This window comes from Corvus moneduloides, chromosome 1, assembly GCF_009650955.1.
Source record: "Corvus moneduloides isolate bCorMon1 chromosome 1, bCorMon1.pri, whole genome shotgun sequence".
In the NCBI taxonomy this organism is placed as follows: Eukaryota; Metazoa; Chordata; class Aves; order Passeriformes; family Corvidae; genus Corvus; species Corvus moneduloides.
This window is the reverse complement of record NC_045476.1, coordinates 137,928,336-137,952,044: the sequence shown is the minus strand read 5'-3', so window position 1 is coordinate 137,952,044 and position 23,709 is coordinate 137,928,336. Positions and strand designations below refer to the sequence as shown.

General features: G+C 35.6%; 1 protein-coding gene across 1 annotated transcript in view; it reads left to right on the top strand.

Annotated features, from left to right (window-relative positions):
• MMP16 (matrix metallopeptidase 16) overlaps window positions 1-23,709 on the top strand; it is a 175,138-nt gene that overhangs the window by 77,302 nt on the left and 74,127 nt on the right. The window contains exons 2-4 of the mRNA XM_032128806.1: window positions 7,102-7,250; window positions 14,871-14,993; window positions 21,590-21,894. Of these exons, the coding sequence (XP_031984697.1) occupies window positions 7,102-7,250; window positions 14,871-14,993; window positions 21,590-21,894 (577 nt within the window). The remainder of the gene's footprint in view (window positions 1-7,101; window positions 7,251-14,870; window positions 14,994-21,589; window positions 21,895-23,709) is intronic.

Sequence of the window (23,709 nt, the reverse complement as noted above, 5' to 3'; positions counted from 1 at the left end):
ACTAGAACTAGAAGTTTTATTTGTGGAAGTATTTCCACTTGTCTGGGTCTCTGCCAGACTTTGCCAGAGGTTTCTATTAGTGATTGAAGAAAATTTCCCTGAGCAAATAATGAATAAGGTCCACATTCTGATGTCAGTTATAAATGTGCTACAGGAAATTATCAAGGGTTTCTTTCCAGGCCAGGGATTTGTGTCAGAGTTGTTATACCACTAACCCACTCTCCACACAGACAGTAGAAGTAGTGAATAAACAATGTAGCTTCTGCATTTGGAGCTGGGTAGTGTCTTATCTCAGTTCCAAGCATATTTCAGTCGCTGAAGGACAGTGCTATATGCAGATCCCACATCTGCTGCCTTCTGGTAGATTCCCATCTGCCTGGGATCTGTAAATGGCTCTGGCCTGGTGCTCCTGACAGCTCTTTTACACCTCCCACTTCTGCTGCTCTCAAGCTACATTGGTTTTCCCATGTGTAAGTGTGGCAGTAAAGGAAATTATTTAGATTATTTAGACTAAACTTGAATTACAAATGAGAGGAATTCAGCACACAGTTTTGAATACATTTTGCCTTTTTACTTGTGTCATGCCTTGGACTCTGAGTTTGAATCAAAGTCACTTACAAGGCAGAGCTTCTAGCCTTGGGCTGCAGTCTTCATTCTTGAGCTGCCTCCCACTGGGAACAGGAATACCCTTTTAAAATTATCTCTGTCACCATACGTGTGAGTGGGGAAATTCCAGATTGTCACCTCTCTGCTGACATGTAGTATCATGTGTTGGTAAATCTGGTTTTGTGCTGTTGGAGACTAATATAATAAGATTGTTCAGTTTCACATCTATTTTGTAGCTAGAACACAGAAAAAACCAGTAGGCAGATACATAATAGAACAGTGGAGGTGCCTCAATTAATTTTGAACTGACTAGCTGCAGCAACACTGCACTCAGTGAAGCCAAATTCTCTTCCATGACCCACTATGAGGTCAATTCTGCTACTTCTAGTACTGTATCTAAGTATTTACTGTAGTGCAGGCTGCAGCCTAGACATCCCACAGATTTGTCTGAATTATTAAGTCCCTGCTACAAATTTTGTAATCTCCAGTAAAGATTACCATCATTAATGTGTCTAAGACTATGTCAGTGACACATGTAAATTGTTTACTGGGGGGTTGTCACAATAATTGACAAGAAAATAGGTTGTTCACTTTCTAGTTTATGTCAGTGGAGAACTAAATTTTGCAAGTTGGTGTTTTGACTTTTTCTTTTTGGCATGTTCATAGTGAAAAAAAAGGTAATTGCTTGGTCTGAAGGTGCTTCTTTCTATTTAAGATCTTTTCCACACTGCTACACAATTTCCAAGAAATTGATTTGTTTGTGAGCTTCAATGTACTCTGAAAGTGCAAGCTGGTTTTTTGGTTAAGAATTAGTTATCTCAACTTAAAACCGTGGGTACTAAGCCAGTCATGACCATTAAACTTCTGTTTTATCTATCATAATTCTTTTCATTCTGTAGACATTGCTGAGAGACTAGGTTAGACTCTCCTGGACTATGTGTTCTTAGGTGCTTTTTTTTGGAAGTGTTTTTCTGACTAGATATATGCCATGCACCGTATACCCATTCACATCAGGCTGTTCTGTTAAGAAAACACCACTGGTGAGGAACTGATGTCACTGAAGACAAGAGGAAGGAAAAACATCAGAAGATTTCATCTAATGCTCTGTGTAAACACTTTGGTTTATTTCTGGTTGTCTATCAAGTTGTCACTGAAAAGTCAGTATTAACTGCCATAGGTAGGTCTGTAATTAAAACACACCATTAACCATGATTATTTGACCTAAACAAAGAAATAATTTGGTCATATGGGTAGTAATTCCAGAGCTAGCTTATTTATACTTACTATAGTTAAAGCCTTCAATCGCTTTTCAAAATTACATCAGCACTTGAACTACTAAATCCTGTAGTGATCAGTAAGTTAGATTCATAAATGTATGCTTTTTGAAAATATAAAGCTCCTGAATTACTCAGACACTTTAAATCATTTCACTTATAGTGTCTTTGGTGGAAGTGTATTAAAAAACAGAAGTCAAAATATTTTGAAATTATGAAATATCACAGTTTTACTCAGTGCAGTTAGGAATTCTGTTTGCAGATAAAATCTAAAAAAGGAACAGGAATACATGAATAATAATGATATGCAGCTGCACTACTGAAGATGTTTATGAAATTGTTTTGATCTGTGTTTTATTAGACTGATTTAGTTTATTAGACTGATTTACTTAACTAAGCCTTCAGGTTCATAGACCATAATTGTACTGTAGCTTATACTACGTACTGTCATTCAGGAACATTAATAATTTCTTGATAAGTTTTCTTCTATCTTAGAAATCAGTAATCTCTCTGAAACTCTGATTATCTTAATAATATTCTTGTTTAATCTTTAATGATGATAAATGGGTTCTCTTTGTTCTTAATAAGAGTTTGGTGCCAACATACTGTTTTTAAGATCAATCTTTCTTCCTAAACTAGCAAAGATCTGAATGATTAAAATCCCTTGGTGTGTTTAATACACTTTAAGTTAGCCCATTCTTTATCCTATAGAGGAGAAAAAAATACAGCAGTGTGAGAAAGTGCTATCTGTTCCATAGCCAGATGAGCCACACAGAATAGCATAAGTAGCAGTTACAAACTAAAATGAAAAGATTTTTTTCATCATGTCAGGAAAAAAAACCCCAAACCCTAGGTGTCTAGTCAATGACATCCAAAATCTGGAAGGTGATACAGCTCATGTGCTGAGCACTTACAGATTCCATGGATGCCTGCAGAAGTGTCAGGTCCTCAACAAACTCCTATCATGTCTACAGATTTAATCACCAATGGATTTTTTTTATCATTTTCTTTACAATTATGAAAACAGAAGGTGGAATTAGGGTGAAGGTACTTTTCTGATGGGTAAAATATGCAAATCATGGGTTTAAAATTTTAAAATGTATAGATGAATAGGACATAAGTCTTGAAGTTCTGTTGCTGAATAAAAATATTTTTAGGCTAATTTTATTTCTGGTTTTTCTGTTTTTTTGTTTTTCTTTCCTAAATGAAATATTTGTGTGTCCATGTTCTTCTGAATTACTCCTAACACTTCAGCTAAACTCCAGTGTTTCTTAATAGGCCAACAGTGGGAACTAACATAGAAATCTAGTGCCACCAGATGCTTAGTAAAGATAGATTTTAGCTTCAAGTTTTCTGGAGGTTAATGCAGATAATGAAATATGATTAAGCAAAAGAGGTTTCTTCAGTTCATTTTTAAAACAGTAGAGTGACTCACATCAGAAAGTTCAAATACATAAAAGGCTGCTTCAGAGGGGAAATTAATAATTGGTTCCCTTTACCTGCAGCAGGTAAAATAAAAAGTTACAGGCTTAAATTCTAGCAAGAAGGAATCAACTCTAAAGCAAACTTCACAGCAGTAGGATACTAAAACACTGTACTAGAGAGGGAAGTGGTGGAACCTGTTGTGTTCCAGTTGTGTTTTTCTGTGGCTACATGAGAGGTACCATGGATCTCATTTGGCAGCAGGACAAGAAAGTCCTGCCCAAAAACTTGACTTGAAGTAGCAGTATTTTATCTTCCTAAATTGTATAAAGGAGTGAAATATATCACTTATTTGGAGTCTGTGCAAAGGGTCCCTGTTGGCATCCCAGACATTACATGTTAGATGGATCTACTTCACTATTTCTTTGTTCCAAGACTGATGGTTTCCTCAGGATGGGGCTCACCAAGACATTGTCATTGTTGAAGTACATTAAGGCAGACTAAGTCTAATTTCAGAAGAGGGGAGGGGAAAATTCTTCTGGATATAATTTCTTTTATAGCTTGCCTCAAAAATACAAGACAGATAGAAAATGATTTTCTTTCATTTCCCTGCTCAAACTGTTTCTTTTCCTCTTCACTGTTTTGCCCACCTATGCATTCTGGGCTTTAAGTTAAGCTTCTCCTCTACGGTTCACAGCATTTGGGCTATACACAATAGAATCTGAGGTGCATATTTCAGATATATAGTAGTCTGAGCCAAGGTCCTTCAAAATTTTCTCTCCTTCCTGCAGAAAACTACAGAACTAGATTTGCTGTCTTTTTTCTTGCTTCATAATCCTTTCTCATAAGGACAGAGTAAAGAATTTTGTAACACTAAATGCTACTACCTCTCAAACACTGTCTAACATGGAGGTCAATTTGTCTGATTTTTCAAAAAGAAACTTACTTTCAGAGTGTCATCTGACTTTCCAGTATGTTGGCTGTGTCTTCTAGGCTATTTTGAAGGCTGAGGGAAGACCCAGGTGGTCTACTTCCTTTGTTAATGATTGGGGGTGGCTTTCAGACATCCTGTATTTAACTTGTATGTAAGACTTCTTAGATAGGGAAAGGCTATACTGTCCTCTCCTGCTGTTTCTGAGCCAACTCTCTTTTCCTTTTCTGCCAAGCTTCTCTGCAATGGCACTCTGCAAGATTCCAGTTTGTTCTCCCTGCTCCACTTCTCCCATGAGCAGTAGTCCCCAAGATATTTTTTCTGTCTCCGTCTTAACAGCTTTTCTAATTCAGATATCTGAAGGTTTAACTTCTGGCAAATTTTCTTACTTGTAAGCCCATACCTCTGACTCCTTCATTTATGCCACAGTGGGGATGGTTTTGTGTGATGATAGGTGACCTCCCAAGGCTACCAAGCAATTTTGTCTGCCCTTGGCACCTGAGAGCTTCATAAAAAGCCCTGCTCTATGTCTGCATACCAAATTCTTGCTGAGAAGGTGGCAAGAAGGTGGTATCATTTTACATAACCATGACATACTACCCAGAACTATTTTTCTTCCCTATTTGTTTTGATATCACTGACTTCAGAAGAAGAATATGAAAATAACCCCATTCTTAAATATACTCATTGTAAATATTCATTCAAAGAGACTCTACATACTACACTGAAATCAATCCACTCTGTGTCAAACTTATTTAATTCTTAGTTCCATGATCTTGTTTCCACATATTACATTGCTCTTGCCAACATTCAGGCACTGTCTGGCCTGTCAGAGCTATCTTCTGGAAGGAAGAACAGGCTTCATCTGCAAAGTGGCAAGTAAACTAAATTATTTCTGTAATTACCCAAATCTTGCACACACTTAATGTACACAAGTTCTCCCTTAAACTGAAAAGTGTAAGAAAGTAAGAGTATGTAAAGTTGGATGTTAGGTACTGATTGTAGCAGTTCATTTATATTGGACATAAGAGCATTTTCCTATCTATTAAACAAATTTTTGTTCTTATTCTGAATGGTTCCTGTATATAAAGATAGTGTGAAGGTGAAAGACTTTAGTCTGGGTCTTAATCCTTTCTATACCTTGCTGTCATGTTGTATCTCCCTGTTGTGTGGGGCTCACAAATAGGTTGTGGGTTTGATCCCTGTGGGCCAATCACTTAAGTATTGGATTCGATGATCCTTGCGAGTCCCTTTCAACTCAGAATATTCTGTGATTTTGTGATTCTGTGATTGTTGAGGTTGTGTGTGAACTGCATAGGTAAATGTGTGTTTAAGGTAAACATGTTTAAATTAGAAATATCTGAACTCATAACCTGAAGATTTCCGCAATCATTAATGTCAGTTTGATCTTTTACTTGCACTGAGCCGATGTTCACCTGTAATACACATTCAGTGTTAGCAAAGAGAACCTTAATAATGAATTAATTCCTCATGATCATCTGCACTGTGTTCGTAAAAGGGGAGTGCACCACGACCATGGTTAACCTGCTATAAAACTGAAACAGTGGACTCTGCAAGATAAATTTAAAACTGAACATAGATACGTAGGTTGGTGTTAGGCTGTATAAAAACAGTGTATATACAAACAGATAAAAATGCAGAAGTGTTGTATGAGGCAGAGAGAGCCCACAAAACACTATAAGGTGTAGTGGGCGGATAGCGTTCATTAATGTAATGATTCAGAATCTGTGAATTGTGATGTGATATGTTTGAAAGAGGTGGCTAAATCAATTTTTAAAAATTTTTTTTGTTAAAGAACAGATTTATGGGGTCACAAATATTTTGTTACTGGGGGGAGTGAAATAGCAGGAATGCTTTTTAACTGAGTCTTGTAGAATGGCCATATATGTACCTTTTGTTCTAGTGAGTACTTCCAGCCCTCAAATGAAAAGACATTTTTAAAGCTGTATCAGTGCCCTCACTTCCTCAAAAGTCTTTCACTGTTCTCTGTATGGTCTTGATTTTGATAATTCATAGAAACATTATAACTGCAGCTACTTGTTTATGAAACATTGCCTCAAGAGGACAGCATGTTACAGAGGGTTTGTCCAAGTGTTCTTAAGATAGTGGCTTTAATCCATGAAGCTTTCAATAATTTGGGCCTCACGCTTTTATGCAATTAAGACCATAATCAGTTGGCATTAAATCCATCTTGATTTAAAAAGGCAGTTCCTCTTATCAGAGTTTTCGCTAAGTGAAGGCAGACTCTGCTACTTCACTGTCTCCTGGACACCTGCTTTGCCTATAAGTATGTGATTTTGACGTTCTTTTCAGAAAGCTGAATGTCTCCCTACCCTCTCTTTTATATTCTTTGAGAGACAATAACAATATAGTGTAAATGTGTGAGAGCTATTGTGGATTTATTATTGTAGATGGTGAATATTATTGTGTGCCCTGTGGGTAGTCAGTTGTATGTGGCATATATTCTAGATTTATATTTTGTCTGCTTAAAACACTACTAGAAGTGCCTAGAGCCAGGGTTAGGTGCTTAAGTTGTAGCTTCAAATAAATAAATAAATAAATACATTAAATAAATAATTGAAGCAGTCAGTTTCAGATAATAGAGAGAGATTGCTTCTGGGTAGAAAACTCTGTAAGTCTTACAGCAACAGAATCTTTAATAAAGAAGGTTAAAGAAAATCCCCGAAGAATTTCTTGTCTGCAGATAAATAAAAGAACCCCAAGCACCCAAACTAACAGGACTTGGTGAATTAGAAGCTTCTTTATGTATGGTATAAAACTAATTACTAGGGAGCATTTTATTTACCTCTAATTTCTATTTAATAGCCACTGCACTTGTCATTGCAGGTATGGTTACAAAAGTATGGCTACCTTCCACCAACTGACCCCCGAATGTCGGTGTTGCGCTCTGCAGAAACCATGCAATCAGCTATAGCTGCCATGCAGCAGTTCTATGGCATTAATATGACAGGAAAAGTGGACAGGAACACAATTGAGTAAGTAACCAGTACTGAACTGCTCTTGACTTTTCTGTTTCAAGCAGGGTAAAATAGAGCTGGGAAGCAGCAGTGTAACCGGAGTATCCAAATAGTGTTGCAGCTTCAGATGGGGAATTAAATTTTTTCTCTCTTTCCTTGCCTTTTCATTTTCTTCATCTACTGTATTTTGTGGTAGCAGGTCATCACCTGCCTAAATGCTGTCTGCCTTTGGGTGAGTGATTGTAAACAAGATGTTACAGGGTTACCTAAAGAAAGGGTCAAAAGGTTGTCAATGTGGAAGGGAAGAAACGTATTTGGAGCTGGGAAGAATCCATTAAATGTTCCACAACTGAAGGAGTCTTTTTTTACTAGAAAATCTTTAGTGTAAATTTCTTTATTCTCATTGAAAAAAAATATTTGGCACACTCCACTGGCTCATTCATTTAGTGTTTTTCAGTAACAAAAAACTAGGTGTGGTCATTTTAATATGCAGTAAAATTGAATTTGTTTTGCATGCCCTTTGCAATTCTGAAGTTGTTTCAGGCTCTCAGTGTCTGATTTTAGTGACAGAATGGACACAGAGAAACTTTGTAAAACAGACCTATTGAAGGACACTTTCAAATACCTCTATACTGTGCCAAATATTAAAAACATGCCAAAAAATTAAAAAAACCAGCGACTATTAATGCACAATTAAGAAAATGTGTCTGGGATTAAGACAGCAGGACCAGGGCAGAGATAATGCCCCTGTACTTCACATTGGTGGGGCCACTCCTCGAATCCCGTATTCTGTTTTGAGCCCTTCACTGCACTGCAAGAAGGACTTTGAAGTGCTAGAGCATGTCCAGAGAAGGGCAACAGAGCTGGGGAAGGGTCTGGGGCACAAGTCCTATGAGGAGCGGCTGTGGGAATTGTGGCTGTTTAACCTGAAAAAAAGGAGACTCAGGAGGACCTTACCACTCTCTACAACTACCTCAAAGGAGGTTGTAGCCAGGCGGGAGTCAGCCCCTTCTCCCTGGTAATAAGTGACAGGACAAGCCTCAAGTTGCACCAGGGAGGTTTAGATGGATATTAGGAAATAGTTCTTCACCTAAAGGATTGCCAAGCATTGTAACAGGCTGCCCAGGGAAGGGTAAATGTGGCACTTAGGGACATGGTTATATGGTGGATTTGGCAGTGCCATGATAATGGTTGGAATCAATGATTTTAGAGGTCTTTTCCAACTTCAGCTATTCTCTGATTCTCTGATTTGAAGTGCTTGTTGGACTCATTTCAGTTAAATTGTGATAAAGACTATCTTGTGATTTCAGAAAAGTTACTTTCCTTGAAAAGCAAGCAATAACTAAATAGTGCTGTCACTGCATATTCAACATTTGCTTCAGTGAAATATGCTTCTACTGCTCTAAAATGCTTATTTGGGGGGGAAAATCCTCCTTCATTTCCCATTTACCACCCCCAACCTGATGTGTCATCTTTTGTTATTCTTTTAGGGTAAAGTAGCTGACATTAATGATTTTTCTATCATTTAGAGTTTAGGGAAGAGGCTACACAAAATGCTGGCAGGATTGGAAAAATCATTTTATTCCACTGACACATACTCTATTGCATTGAAAAGCAATAAAACAAAGCAGATTTTGTGGCTGCCCTCAGGGGAGGTGAGTTGATCACACATCACTCCGTTTAGGAATTTAAAGGACCTTAGACCATGCAGTGCAATAGCAGTAAATGCCTTGTGAGAGAGCCATGCTCAAAGGTATGTTTATGGCCCATTCTGCAGGGTGAAGAGTCTGTGCTCTTCATACAGCTTCAGTGATTGATCTTTGAGGAGAGAGTGCTGCTATGCCAGTAACTAGTGCCCTTTTAAAGACACATTAGTGGCAGCTTTGTAAGAGACAATATGTTTCACTAAAATATTCTGTTCGTAGCAGCACAGAGGAGACAGAAGGGGGTAACCCAAGGGAAAGCAGAGGCCATCTCTTAGTTTAGAGTATCAGCTGGAGAATTGAAAAAACCAAACCAACCCAAAATTCTAAATTCAAATGGAGGTGGCTAATGTTGCTAATTTGGCATTTTGGCCGCCAAGGTTTTCTTCACTTCTGCAATGTAAGAGATGAAGAAATCTATCCATGCAGCAATCCAAAGCATTAATCTTATAAAGTGGTGAATATTGAGTCTGAGATCTTTTGATGCATGATTTTCTTCTACACAGAAAGATATATTAATACATTGCAATTCATATGTACATGTAACTCACGCTGGATGAATGCTGCATTTACTCAGATATTTGGAGTCACATTAACTTGAGTCAAGTTATGAACACAATTGATTCTTAAAGGCTTGTCACACTTATATTGGTGCTGAAAAAACCAAAACAACGAAAAACTTATCTTTAACTAAATTCTTGCCTCAAGACACCATCAGTTCACATCACTGAATATTCATGGAAGATATGACTAATAAAGGGTAGATTGTTTTTCAGTTGTTCATTTGTGGCAATATTTTGTACATTTTTGAAATGTACAAAATTTGTTTTCACTTTCATCTACACAGAAATTATATATACTCTTTAGTTCAGAAATATGTGATATTTGTTTCTCTGGGATTAATATGCTGTAATCACTAACAATGCTGGTGTTACAAATAATAAATACAGCAGGAACCTCATAAAAAAATATGTTACCATCTTCTGCATGAGGATTTACCTGCTTCTTTTACACATCTCGAGAAGAGATTATGATGTGCTTCTTTGTCTTCAAAAGGACAAACAATTTAAAAAGTTATAGTGTTAACTTGATAGGAACCAACTTTGGGGGTACTAACAAAGAAATATTGTCCTACAGCAGCAGCACCATCAAAAGTCTCCTGGGGGGATTTTGCTGCTCTGAGAAGTAGATAATCCCTCAATGAGTATTTTGGTATGCATAAATATGAACAGTATTCGTCTTCTCCCTACTACTCAGCATTCACTGGTTTTTGCTATTTTTTTTCTCAAGTGACTTGAAAAGAATGATGCATACATATTGCTGGGGATAAGGAAGAGTGAGTGGTAGGAAGAGACATCCTTATAATGGTGTAAAAATATTAGGGAGGTTCTGAATACAAGTACCAAGACAGTGGCAAACCCAATGAAAATACTGTCTGAAATTTGCATGGAGTGTCACAGTATTTTCTGTATTTCATTTATATGCTACCAAACACAGCCAATGTTTCATGAAAAGAACACTTCTGAAACTGGACCCACTGTTGTTATTCCTGGTCTTCTGCATCCCTAAAACAAACTAGGAGAGAGAGAAAAAGACTAGTTGTTCTTTTCTTAAAACTGCTATACATGTTTATTCCCAAAACTTGTTCTGCAGTTTTGAGGATTACATTGCAAACTTCTTGATAGACAGTTGGAATGGTCGTGTATAGGATGCTGACTAAATCTGTGCAATAATAACAAAACTTTCATTTTATTCTAATGCCATCCTTTATAAATAAATGGCAAATGTGCTTATTTTATTGCTTAGATCAGCTTTTAACTAAGTTTATGCTCTCTGCTGTTTTTATATTAACTATCAGTCACAAAGTTAAATCTGAGCTGTTGAAATTGATCCAGTGGTTTATTTTCTTAGTAAATAGTAAATTTTTTTGTGCAAAAGTATATATAAGGTCTGTACCCTCAGCAAATATCCAATGAGAAGTCTTGTAAAGCAATCATCAGGGCTGACATACAATATCTTACATCACTCTTTGACTGTTTTCTATTACTTAGCAAGTATCAGTAACATCCTGTAATAGCAGGCTACAGTAGGTAAAAGCAAAGATGCTTAGAAAACATACCTCTTTCTGCTCACTAAAAGTTTAGGGGTATAATTCAGTAATTTTCTTAAATAGATGTCTGTAGTTTTTCCAGCCACTAAGTTAAGTTCCAGTAAGTCAAGTTGAATCCTCCCTTTTAGTTTCCTTTTTTGCTATAACTCTGCCCAAAATAAACCCTAGACCCCACAACAACAAAACCATTGTGCAACCTTAGCAACAATTTTGATTAGGGATAAAGCAGTTGGGGCTCTTAATGAAAGGTATGATTTTTAATGTTTTGATTCTGTGTTAGGTCAAAATTTTTTCCTGAAGGCTTAAGAAAAATAAGTGACAGAGATTTTTTCCTCTTAACTGCTGAAGAACAAAATATGGTTAGGCAAATGGCTTGAGGTAGAAGAAGTTCGGTTTCATCTCTCTTTCTACTGGAAGAGCATCACAGTTTTGCTGCATATTTTTCTTTTAATCTTTCTAGATTTGCTGTGAGTCTAAAATGTTTAAATTTTCCTGACATACATTCCTCAAGATTCAACCTAATGGAGTTAGAAGAGGAATGTGATGTGACATAGTGTACAGATAGAGAAGTCCAGTCACAACTAAGCCTCTTTATTGAGTACTTATAAAATACTAATTTTGAGGGCTGCTGCAGAAAAGATTTCTACAAGTTCAAAAACAAAGTGATGAAAAAGAAGCAAAGTCATTACCTGTGTGCACCCTTTTAAAATGAAACATATTTCAAACCATTTAAAAAACAGGTCAAAAAATTAAACTCCAACAAGCAATCAGAAACATAGAAGACCTTGATCATAATACATTAAAAGAATCTATATTTGGAAGAAAATAGAAATCAGTGTTTTATTTGTCACTTCCCCCAGTGGAAGACCATATCATGCCCTAAGTATCCGGAATGACATGAGCTTTAATGATTATTACTAACAGAAGTCTTCCTCCCAGTGAGTGTGAAAAAAATTACTGTTGAAAAAGATTTAAAATATTAAAGGAATAAAAGGGAAATTTATGTGTCTGAAGTTGTTAACATTTTGCCTCATTTCTGTTCTAGAAAATACTGAGCTCCCTTACTAGTCATGCACTAGTTTGTTTAAAATTCTACTGCTAAACTTAGCTCAGCTAAGATCTAGGTGATGGATTTGGTGATGTTCCAACTCTTCAGCTGCGAATTGCATCTTTCCTTAAATTTTTCATGAAGATAATTTCCCAAAAGCTACTGAACCACTCATGCAATGACTTCCATTTGAATTATATTTGGATTTATATTGTGTGAACTACAGTCCCAGACCTCATGTAAGAACAGTAAGAACATTAGTGGTCCAGACAGCATGACAACTCGGAACATCCCCTGGTTGTCCAAACCAATAGAGATACAAGCATAATGTCCTTGATAGGTACATACTACTTCAAAATCAATGCAAGAACAAATTGTGACTGCTTGAATTCCATAATGTGTTATTTTGGGCTATGTTTTGTTAAACATAACCCAAAACTACATGGTCAGTAGTTGTATTAGGATAATACAATGTTGACTTTTGAATCCATGTTACCTGTTGTTCCTGACTTTTGGTATTAATTCTAAAGTGTGAAAAAATTTTTACATTAACAGAATTCTCTATAAGATTATTGAATCTTTTGACTTGAGAAATTATTTCAATAGCTTTGAAGATTAATTTTTAAATTCAGAGCTTAGAATATTTACTCTTATCTGCCCCTAGCTTGCCAGTGAGAAAACCCCGTTATTAAAATAGGTCTCCATCAGTTAAGCTAAATAACGTAAACTTTTTGGAGAGGGGGAAGGCCTAACTCAATGACTTAGAAGTCATTGCCCTTGAAATGATACAACTATAAGTGATATATATTTTATACAATATGTTTGGAAAGTGTTTCTTACAAAATATAATAGTTACTTGGTTTTGCTTTATTCCTTGCTTCTTGCTCTTGGTGTAGGGATATCACCTGAAGGTGAGAACACTGATCTTTTGTTATGTTTATGTCTTTTTCTGCAATGTGTGTGTGCGCAGTTTCGACAGCATAATTTATACCTACCCTGCCATTAAAATGCTGCATACTGATCTAACATGCACTGTGAAAAAGTATTACTGACAAAGTGTCTAAAAGTTTTTGAAGGTCTGAACCAATTTTAATCTCATGAAGTGTAAATATAACATTTTACTAAGAAAAATATTATTGCCCTTTGGTCTGTAACAGAGGTTTACTTCTTTCCTTCATTTTCTTTCATTATTAGAGCAAATTAAACTTTTCAATAATATTTGTCCCAAAAAATCCTTAATGCCTACTTTGTTGAATTGTTACTTTATTTCAAAAACCAAAGGAACCTGAAGTAAAGTTGCAGGGTGTTTCAGCAAATGCTGGTGGGGTAAAGTTTTTTTAGATTTTTGCAGTATGGTCTTTGCAGGCACTAGGGAAAGAAGATTGTTTTCCTTGCACATCAGCTGTTTTATGTGCCATGCATAAGTATTCTTACTAGAAATTAGAACAAATCATTCTATGTTTCTTATTTGAAACACGTAATTGTGAACTTGATGTCTTCAGTTAAGGCAGTTAAATTCATGAGTTTTGGGTTCCTCACTTGTACTACTCAATAGATTTGTCACCCATCAGAGTTTTTGCAGGCACTTCTATAGCTCTTATCAGTGCAAGTGGGGTGTAGTGCCATCTTGGTACTATCAAGAAAATTTTGTACTTTCCCACAGGCTGGTGAGCTTAACACCTACTTGTGTCTTTGAAAAACAGTTTGCTATATATCCGTAGCTACAGCATGTATGAAGTGTTACAAGTCTAGCTGTACTAGAAGTACTTTGAAACCACTTCACACACATTTATGAAAATGAGATTGATGGTTGACTGTTTGCTTTTTTTGAGTTTTTTATTACCTGTGCATGTTTTAAAGGGAATCTACTTTCTGATGACATTTCAAATTACTTTTCTGTCATCCAATCACACATATACAGCTGATGCGTGTACATTTATTTATAAAACGATGCCAGTTTAATGGTCAGAAATTCATCCATGAAAGCCTGAATATAGAGTATGACTATTTTTCTGGTAAGTGCCATTGGAAAACTATAGCTTTTACGTAAGTAATTGTTTGGCATGATAGAGATGTAGTTCAATGAGCCAGAAAAAGTAACAGAGGAGATTTGTCTTTTGTTTATGCAGTAAAAGACTTCAGTCTTATTCTCTTCCTGATGGTAAATTGTCCTGCAGCCATTCAACTCATATAAAATAATAACTTGAGCTGAATTTTGTTTGAACTAGATAGTGCCTTACACTACAAGTGAGAAACAGATCAAGGATATTGCTGCAGAAATTATGCTTTTGAATTAGATATCATCTTAATTACAATATATTTTGAATGCTGGCAGATTTAAAGTTTTTGAAGTATTGGAAAACATTGAAATATTGAAGAGCACTGTAGAAATACAGCATCTCTCTGGGAAGTCTGGTGCTGCTGCAATGGTCATTTTTATTGTATGTGATTTAGACTTTTTCAGCTTGATTTTGTGCAGAACATTAAATATTCTAAGCATAATCCCCGAGTTAAATATCTCCATTAGGAGCTTACAGTTGCAATGTTGCAACTTCTCATTATGTGGAAAAAGAGGAAGATAGAAGAACTTGATAGCATCATAAAGTTAGCAATTTCAGTATCTTGAATTAAAAGATCACCAACAGTCTGTTGTTTTTATTAGTTTATATGTTAAATAAAATTATATATACAAATAATTACATGTTCTTATTAGTTGGATGCAGTGGTTATGATTTTCCTTTCACGTTTCTTTAATTGTGTGGTGCTGTTTCTTGCAGCTGGATGAAGAAACCTCGATGTGGTGTGCCTGACCAAACAAGAGGTAGCTCCAAATTTAACATTCGTCGGAAACGCTACGCGTTAACAGGACAGAAATGGCAACACAAACATATCACTTACAGGTACTAAAGATATTTGTATAGGTATACAAATGTCACTAATAGTGATGACTTTTAATTTAAATATAAATTCCTGAATATTTTTCAATATTTTGAGAAGTTTATTATTAATGTATGATATAAAAGTGCTACTATGGATACCTCTTATAAGTGTGTATGTGCTATATAAAAACCAAGCTGTTTTCTTGCATTAAAATTGCACGTATTTAGTAGCCAGTAAATTCTCCAAAGCTTACAGCATCAATTTAACACCCAGTATGTACTTAATGTTACCTTTCAACTTTCTTGGCAGCTTCTCAGATAATAATGCTCTGAAGCTAGGAGTGCTGTAATGAAACTCAGATCTCTAATTTAAGTATGTAAAATAGGTTATTGAAAGGAGTCAGTCTCTGCAAAATGTAGGTGCCCATGGGTCTGTTCTAAGTACAAATTAATTTGATTATAATTTGATGAGTCACTTACCCGACTGTTTCCTGCGTAGGTGATGATGGGCGTAGGGGTGTGTGCAGGGCAGTACATCTGTTAAACTCCTGAGTCTGGCATGTAGTTCGCACAGTGTGCCTGCTGTCACACTGAGGCCTTGGAGGGAAAGTTAGATGGAAACTTTCAAGATATACTCTCTAGAGCTCTGTCAACCAGAGAAAGTGTGTATAAGTGTATATATATAATATAGAATCTATCATTTGTCAGCAAACCAAGGATTCCAATATAGATTGTTGGAAAATTTACACAGTCTCATCATGGATTCCTGTAATATCCAACAGGGGTAACTTCTGAGGGATAAAATAGTTTTCAAATTCATTAACTGGCGCCAATATTCATCAACCCCGTACAAGTACTAAATTTAAAGTTCATAAGCCCTAATGGTCATATAGACTGTTCCTCATACCCTGGTGAAGAGATAGTTTCATTAGTAACTCTATGTCACTACTGTGGTTTATGGCTGAATTAGAGAATTCTAGTTTAACTCATTACATTTTGATATAACATCAAGCAACAGACAACCGACTGCCTTGGGGTTGGTATATTGCATTGGCTGGAATCCTTTATTGTTAATGTAAATGTTATTTATAGTTGGTTAGAATAAGAATGCCCACCTACAGCACTTTACACTTATCTGCATTTTAGAATTTAAATGCGGTGTGTGCACACTTAGGAGGCATACATGGTCATCTACTAAGATGTGTGGTTTTCTACCACTCTGATTTGTACAGTCTGATTCCCTATTTCTTCACAGAATTTTTTACAATAGTCTAAATCCTACCACTTGTATATCTTCTGGACTGTCACCCAAGGCATTAATCCAAATAACAAATGAAGGTGCCCAGTATTAAACTAAGTGACAACTATCTAGTGATCTTTCTCACTTTGAAGAATTTATAGCAGTTCTTTATCTCCTGCCTCCCCTCTTTGAAAATGTTCACTCTCTCACTTTGACAAGACCTCCAGTCAAACAGAGCTTTGAAGTGAACAAGTCTGTAATATTTTTTGCAGTGAATTACAATACAAAATACATTTAAAATAGAAACCCTAAATTTGATTAGAATTTTGAAAAATGTTCCATTATCTTTTTGAATTAGAAAATAACCCAAAGCAAATAAGGACCAAAAAAAAGAACTAAGATTCTTTACACACTTCTCTTCAGCAATTCTCTGCTTACAGGCTTATGACTTGTTAAATGAATGAAACTTGCTTTGTTTCCTAAAATTTTAATCGTATCTCTAGTATCATTTATCTGCTCTATTTTTCTCTGTGCCACTCCTCAGTCTCTTTATAGCCTGCAGGTTTCCAGCTGCATTCTGTGCCTTCCTCGCCAGTCAAACCTTGTAGTCTGAAGTGTGCTTGCTCTCTCTCATTTCAGTGTATGCTACATCTTACAATTCTGGAAACCAAAACCAATACCCCACAGCAAATACTCCCAAAAGCAAGCTCCCCTCCCCCCTCCTTGCCATGGAACTTCTCTTTATTTTCAACATGTAATTTTTCAACCTGAAATAGTTCTGCAAAATTTCAAAATGGAACTTCAAAGAAGCAACTTATAATTATAACTAGAAGTTACATTAATAATGTATTTTTTGGCCACATATTACCTTTCGAACATTTATTATGTCATTTTGGGAACATATTAACAGTTTAGATTTGATTTACATCAATGAAAATAAAAAGGTTGTGTCAACAACTTATTCAAATTTTATGTGTGTTTCAATTTAACAGTTTCATATCGAGTGCAGATCTGTAACTGTCTTACTTCAAACAGATTACTGACTGCATCTTTTTACCTACTCTGTTGAAATTCCTGCTCGTTCATCTATTTAAATCTCAGATTACTGATTTTACACAGTCATTTGAGGTATATCCTGACAATCTCGCAAGGCTCCTGAAGCTGATGCAGCCAAAAACATGTCAGTGAAACATGGATAATTTCTCTTTTAGGATATTTTCAGGAGGGAGTGGGAAGGGAAGGAAAACCCAAAGCTTTTCTGAAATCAATAGGACTCAGGATTTCTGAATAACACTCTCAAAACAATACTCTTCTGGCAGCTGTAGAAATAGTAAATCAACATGAAAAGTGCATATCAGTGATAAAATCCAATTGTTCTTGTGGAAGACATGTATTTTAAATATATAATATGGCTTGAAGCCACTATCAGGCTGAAAATCCTACAAAACCAACAATAATCACAAAAAACGTTATCAATTGATACATGGCTGTGGTTGTCTAAGGATAACAGCTCTCAAAACTTATAAAAAGTATCACTCAGTTTATTAGTTTGCAAAAATTGGCATGGAAGTGAATGTTTCATCTTATAGATTGCCTTTTGTTTACTAAAATACTTTCCCTTGGAAAGTAATTGTAGGATCTTCAATCTCTTTATATAGTTGCACTGCCAGTCTGGTCAAGATCAGCTTTGAATCCTTCTCTCATTTGAACTTTGCTGTGAAATGATCATTAGACTTGAGACTAGGAAAGTAATACTTAGAAAATAAAGGATTTTTATTATTAATGCCTTTGTCTTGCTATGCTTCCACCTTGCAATAGGAGTGGTTCTGAGTTGTCATGTCCTACACTTCTATTTGAGCTCCATTATCTGGACATGTTGAGTGCAAGGTACCCAATGCCTCTCTTTTTTTTTTTTTTTACTGCCTGTGAGAGTCACCACTATTTCAGGTGATTGCTGGATTTAAGATGTAGATCTAAATGTAATAGAAAAGGGCTCATATGAGACTTTATTTGCTGTTGCAATCATAGGTCTAAACTGAAGACTTTTAAAAGATGAGTCGTAGTATCCCTGGTAATTGATAGGCTGTCTTTATAGATTGATTTTACTGTACTTCCCCCTTGGAGGTTGTATGATAAACAACATGAAAGAAATGTAACATAATTTGGGTTTCAGATGTCTGCACTGGTGGATTATTTTAAGCAAAGTTCCCAGCAAGACAATTTCAATGTTTGTGTTGCACAGTGTTAGTATTTGCTCTTTTGGGATTGAACCTGTGTTGTGTTTAACACATTAAAAATGGACAGTTATTTTCTGTTAATACTCTTACATAGGAATAACTGCTGATTTATATAATTTCTCTTTCAAGCTACATTTTTCAGTATAATCTTGCCCACTCCAGAATACTGGTTTGGAAGCTGGAAATCTCTCTAGTTTTCATACAGAAAGTATGCTTTGAAAAATATTACTTTACAATGAATCTGGAGATGTAGGATGCTATTTCAAAATAAGTCAATAGCTGAATCCCATGGAAAATGTCTGCTATCATAGGTAGTCTACTCTAGCTTGTGAGTGTGAAACTAGCACAATGGCTTAATTTTTCATTTGTAATCAGTGATTAAAACTTAATTCAATGTGCTGAAAAAGTAAGAAATGTAAAATGAGTTTTAACATTTGAGTCAAAATCTTTTAGACCAATTAATTAATCAATTTAACACCAATAGAAAATTCCAATCTATTTTTATCCATTTCCTCATTTCACATATAATAGCAGAAGACCCTTCTTTTGTTCTGTTTACTAAGACAAAAGTGTGACTTTGACCAATTGGTAAGATTCATAAATACAAAAAAACATAACAACAAAGTCCAAGCTGTACATTTCACATGAGCTTTTCCTACATCAGTATTTCAGTTTTGCTAGACATGCTCTGTTTTCTATGAGAGCCTGTTGAGTCATTTGCCATAAGATTCATAAATACAAAAAAACATAACAACAAAGTCCAAGCTGTACATTTCACATGAGCTTTTCCTACATCAGTATTTCAGTTTTGCTAGACATGCTCTGTTTTCTATGAGAGCCTGTTGAGTCATTTGCCATACTCCTTATACATGGCAAATAATAGAGGCTCTAATCCTTCAAAGAGCTCTGCTTCAGGCAACACACGTGCCTTAGAGAGCACACACCAGGATTGACTAAGAGCACATCTGCCAGCTTTTTAAGTGACATTCTCAGCATAGCAACAGGTGAACCGTTGTCAAGTTTTGTGTAGGGGCAGTATAAGCGTGCCATTGTGATGTGGTTTGATTTTGTGTCACAGGACAGGTTGTAAAATGCTGTACTTTCTCAAGGGGCACAGACTGAGTAGTTTATGAACTTGCTAATTAAAATGTCTCAAAGAATCCTAATTCTCAAAAGAGAGAGCTTGCAGAGAGGGGTACTGCAAGGGCTGATAGAAGATCCAGTGTGTCCAATATTTTTTTAATCACAGAAAAAGCAATGCAACACTGATCATAAGATTACTGATGAGCAAATAATTATGAAAGGGCATCATAAAAAGCACTTTAAATCACGTGATATTTACATCATGTAGAGTAAGGTCATGCCTACAGATCAGAGGACATTTTCTCTCTGATAGCAAGATCAGTACTGCAATACTTTGTAGTTCTGACAGAGTCAGTTTTAAAATAACATTAAAAAATTGGATTGAGTTGAATAAAAATCACAGAAAATATTTAATAGACTGGAGAAAATGTCTTATAACAAGAGATTTAAAGAGTTCAAAATTCTAATTTCTTAGAGACACAAAGAGGTAATAACTTTGCAGTGGAGAAATGTCTTTTAAATGTCTTTTTATAGGGGGAAAAATGTTGAAGTTCATGTATGTGAGAGAGAAAGACAGAACAAGAACCAATAATACAAGCTAGGCAAAGAATAGAATAGGCGCAAGTATGTAATGATTGGTTAAATCACCTTTGGAACAAAAGATCAAGGAAAGCAGTGGATTTCCTACAATATATTATCTTATAGCCTGTGTTGATATGTCTTTGGAACATACATACCGGCTAAAATAAAATTATGCTTTTGTTAGACAGCACTACTGGACTCAGTACAATAATATATTTTTGAGTGGAAGTCCAAATAGGTAACTTTATGCTTTCTACATGAACCTATGAACAAAATGTATATATGAAGTAAAATCTATAAAATTACACTTGAAAGATTTGTTTCCATTTATATAAACATAAGTACCATATAATCAAGCATATTTAATGTGCCAAACAAATCAATCATTCTAGATTTATTCATGAAAGTGTATTTGTTCTCCTTTAATGTGCCATGCTTTGTAAACTGACAAAAATATTGCATGTACTCTAGAACTATGCAATTTCTGAAATTTGTGCTGGACATGTAGTCAAGCACATGTCAAATGAACAAAGAGAATCTGATTGCAGCAGTTTCAGAGCAGACACAAACCTAATAGAGTTTTTGCTGCCTATATGAATCAAGTGGAAATGATGCAGAAAATTGGACAAGTCTTAAATTGATTATTGACATTCTTTCCTTGAATTCAATAATGAAAATACATAAATATTTTTTTAAATGATTTCACTATAATTTACTAATAATTATGATACTAAGCTTCAATTCTGATTTTTTTGGCCTTTCTCATATATATTGCACTTAAAGAAGTAATGAAGACTGAAATTTCTGTTTAAATACATATTTTTGAGTCTTCTCATGTCTTCTATAAAATGATTTCTCTGATGGATTCTACAGTTTTATGCAGGATTTATAGATGTAATCAGATCATAAAAGGACATCTTAACCTGTATTGAAGTCAAAAGGCTTTGTTTCTGATAAGGAATTTATCTATCCAGTTGCAAATGCAACAAGGCTTTGTGAATACTGGTTGGTGGTCACAGCATGGAGCTCCCTTTTGGTAATGAAGTTGCTAATAAGTTAAAATTTCATTTAACTAAAAACACTTTTCCTTTGATCAGAAAGGACATGACATTCTTTAGCTGTGATGGATTCTAATTGTGGTCCAGGAGGTAAACAGTCAGTGGTTGATTAATCTGGTTATCCCACTGTTAAGAATTTTTCATTTTAATATATTTTTAATCTTCTAAAGATAAGATTTTTTTGTACTGCTGGGAGTAAGCTAGCTAGCATAATAAATTCTAGCTTAAAGGGCTATACAGATTGACACCATAATTTTGCGCCAGCTTGTTTAAAAATACTCTTCTTAAAGTATATAGTGCCAGACTAGCATGTTTTGTTAAAAGCACAGAACTTGTAATAATTAGCGGAAAATGGATATTAGCAGTGTCACCACTCTGTTAAATTTAATCTATGTAATGTTTCTCTGTTTCTTTCAGCATAAAGAACGTCACTCCAAAAGTAGGTGATGCTGAAACTCGTAAAGCCATTCGCCGTGCCTTCGATGTGTGGCAGAATGTAACTCCTCTAACATTTGAAGAAGTTCCTTACATTGAATTAGAAAATGGCAAGAGAGACGTGGATATTACTATCATTTTTGCATCAGGTTTTCATGGAGACAGTTCTCCCTTTGATGGGGAGGGAGGATTTTTGGCTCATGCATATTTTCCTGGGCCAGGAATTGGGGGAGACACTCATTTTGACTCAGATGAGCCATGGACTTTGGGAAATCCCAATCATGATGGTAAGAGAAGATTTAATTTTAAAGTAAATAGATGAGTGGCATGAATTTTCAGCTAACAGAACTACTTCCATGCTCCCCTGTTCCTAAAGTCACATAGTTTTCATTCCTAGGTTAACATTACTTTGGAAATATATTTAGTTGATCGGTCTCTTTGAATCCTAGGCAGAAAAATATCTGTCTAAATGTGATACAGTATAAGAACATGTTTTGCTTGAAAAACATTGAATTCTTACTAGGAAACTTTGTGATCATTCAAATGTTGTACTGTTGAATGTTTACATAAATTAATTTTGCACTTTTTAATATGTCAAACTTATTTACGTTTAGGGAAAATGTGGAATATTCGTTAGTACTGATATAAGAGAGGTTAAGATCTCCTCCAGCTACCCACCAATTTGTGGATACCAATGTAAAAAATAAAACCTAGTCTTCAGTTTGTATTTATGATGATGCAGTGGCAGCATTTAAAGGCAAATCTTAAAGGTGCAAGAAAAGTTCCAAGAGAAGAATTGGTGTTTCCCAAAAACTTTTGAATGTCTTTTGGAATTGTTAATTTTAACACATCCAATTTACTTAAGTAGTACATTCCCCATAGTCAAATAAAGACGGCATAGTGCAGTTGGCGTACCTAAAATTTACCAAATAAAGACTAAATATGCCCTTTAAAGTTACTCTTCACAACTAAAATCTGGCCATTGCCAAGCTCTAAGGTGATGTGACTAAATTACTGCCATTATCTGGGAATGCTAATTTAAAGCTAAGTCTAACTTTGCATCTCTGAAAAACAGTATCAAAGAAGAGCTTTTCTGTAGACATATACTGTGTTCGATGCTGTGACAGGTTTTGTTTCCAAATAGCTTCAGTTGTCCAAGTAGATCTCGCTAAGCCAGTTACGTGAAGTTTGACAGATCTCTTCAGCAAACAGTGATACTCAAAAGAAGATGCACAGATGCACAAATAGGATGTTTCTGGCATACAAAAGACAACAGGGATTACAAGAAGTGCAGAACTGTTGTATTTCAATGTTACACTGAGTTTGTGAATGATGAGAGGCTTTATCTAATTCCTTTCCTTTCCCTTTCTTATCTGAGATCTTCCAAGTGAAATTCAGAGCTTTATCTGTAGCAGTATTTGTAGCCTGGAGTCTGCAACAAAACCTTAATTTAATATTTTAGGAGTATAAATATGCTGTTGTGACTATTCCATTGGTGCAATACCTCTGTGCCAGCATCAGTTGAAGCAAGAGCTGTGTATGGCACTGTGAAAGCCCTCAGCTGCACAATGGGTTCAAGACCCTTTTTTCTCGTGAACCAATCCCTAGATTCTTACTGGAGCAAAATCTGTGGTGTTGCACAGCTTGTATTTGCCCTCTTCACACGTTTAGCTCAAAGGAGCACTGGTGGGAATCCTCTGTTTGTGCAGTTCAGGTGCATACTCAGTCACAGCAGTGTGAGGGTAAATGAAGGTGATTTCATGTGTCTGGTTTTTTATGTTGGTTGGAGACCAACACTGCACGCAATTTTCTGTGGTTTTGGAGCTATTGCTTCAAGCACTCAGGAAAATCTACAGGCATGTGTACATTGAAGTCAGGATGTCAATTTAAATTGGGATAACTCTTTTGGAGCAGTTCCACACCTTGTATGAAAATGAGCGAACTTCTGGCTGTCTCATTCTCCTTTAACTTAAACAATTTGCATAGTGCAAAATGGCACTCCTTTTTTATATAGCTTTTGAGGTTGAGTTTTGTAGAGCAGTTTTCAAAAGCTACTGCTTGTATTAAAGAATTTTAATATATTTTGATGAAAAAAATCAAGG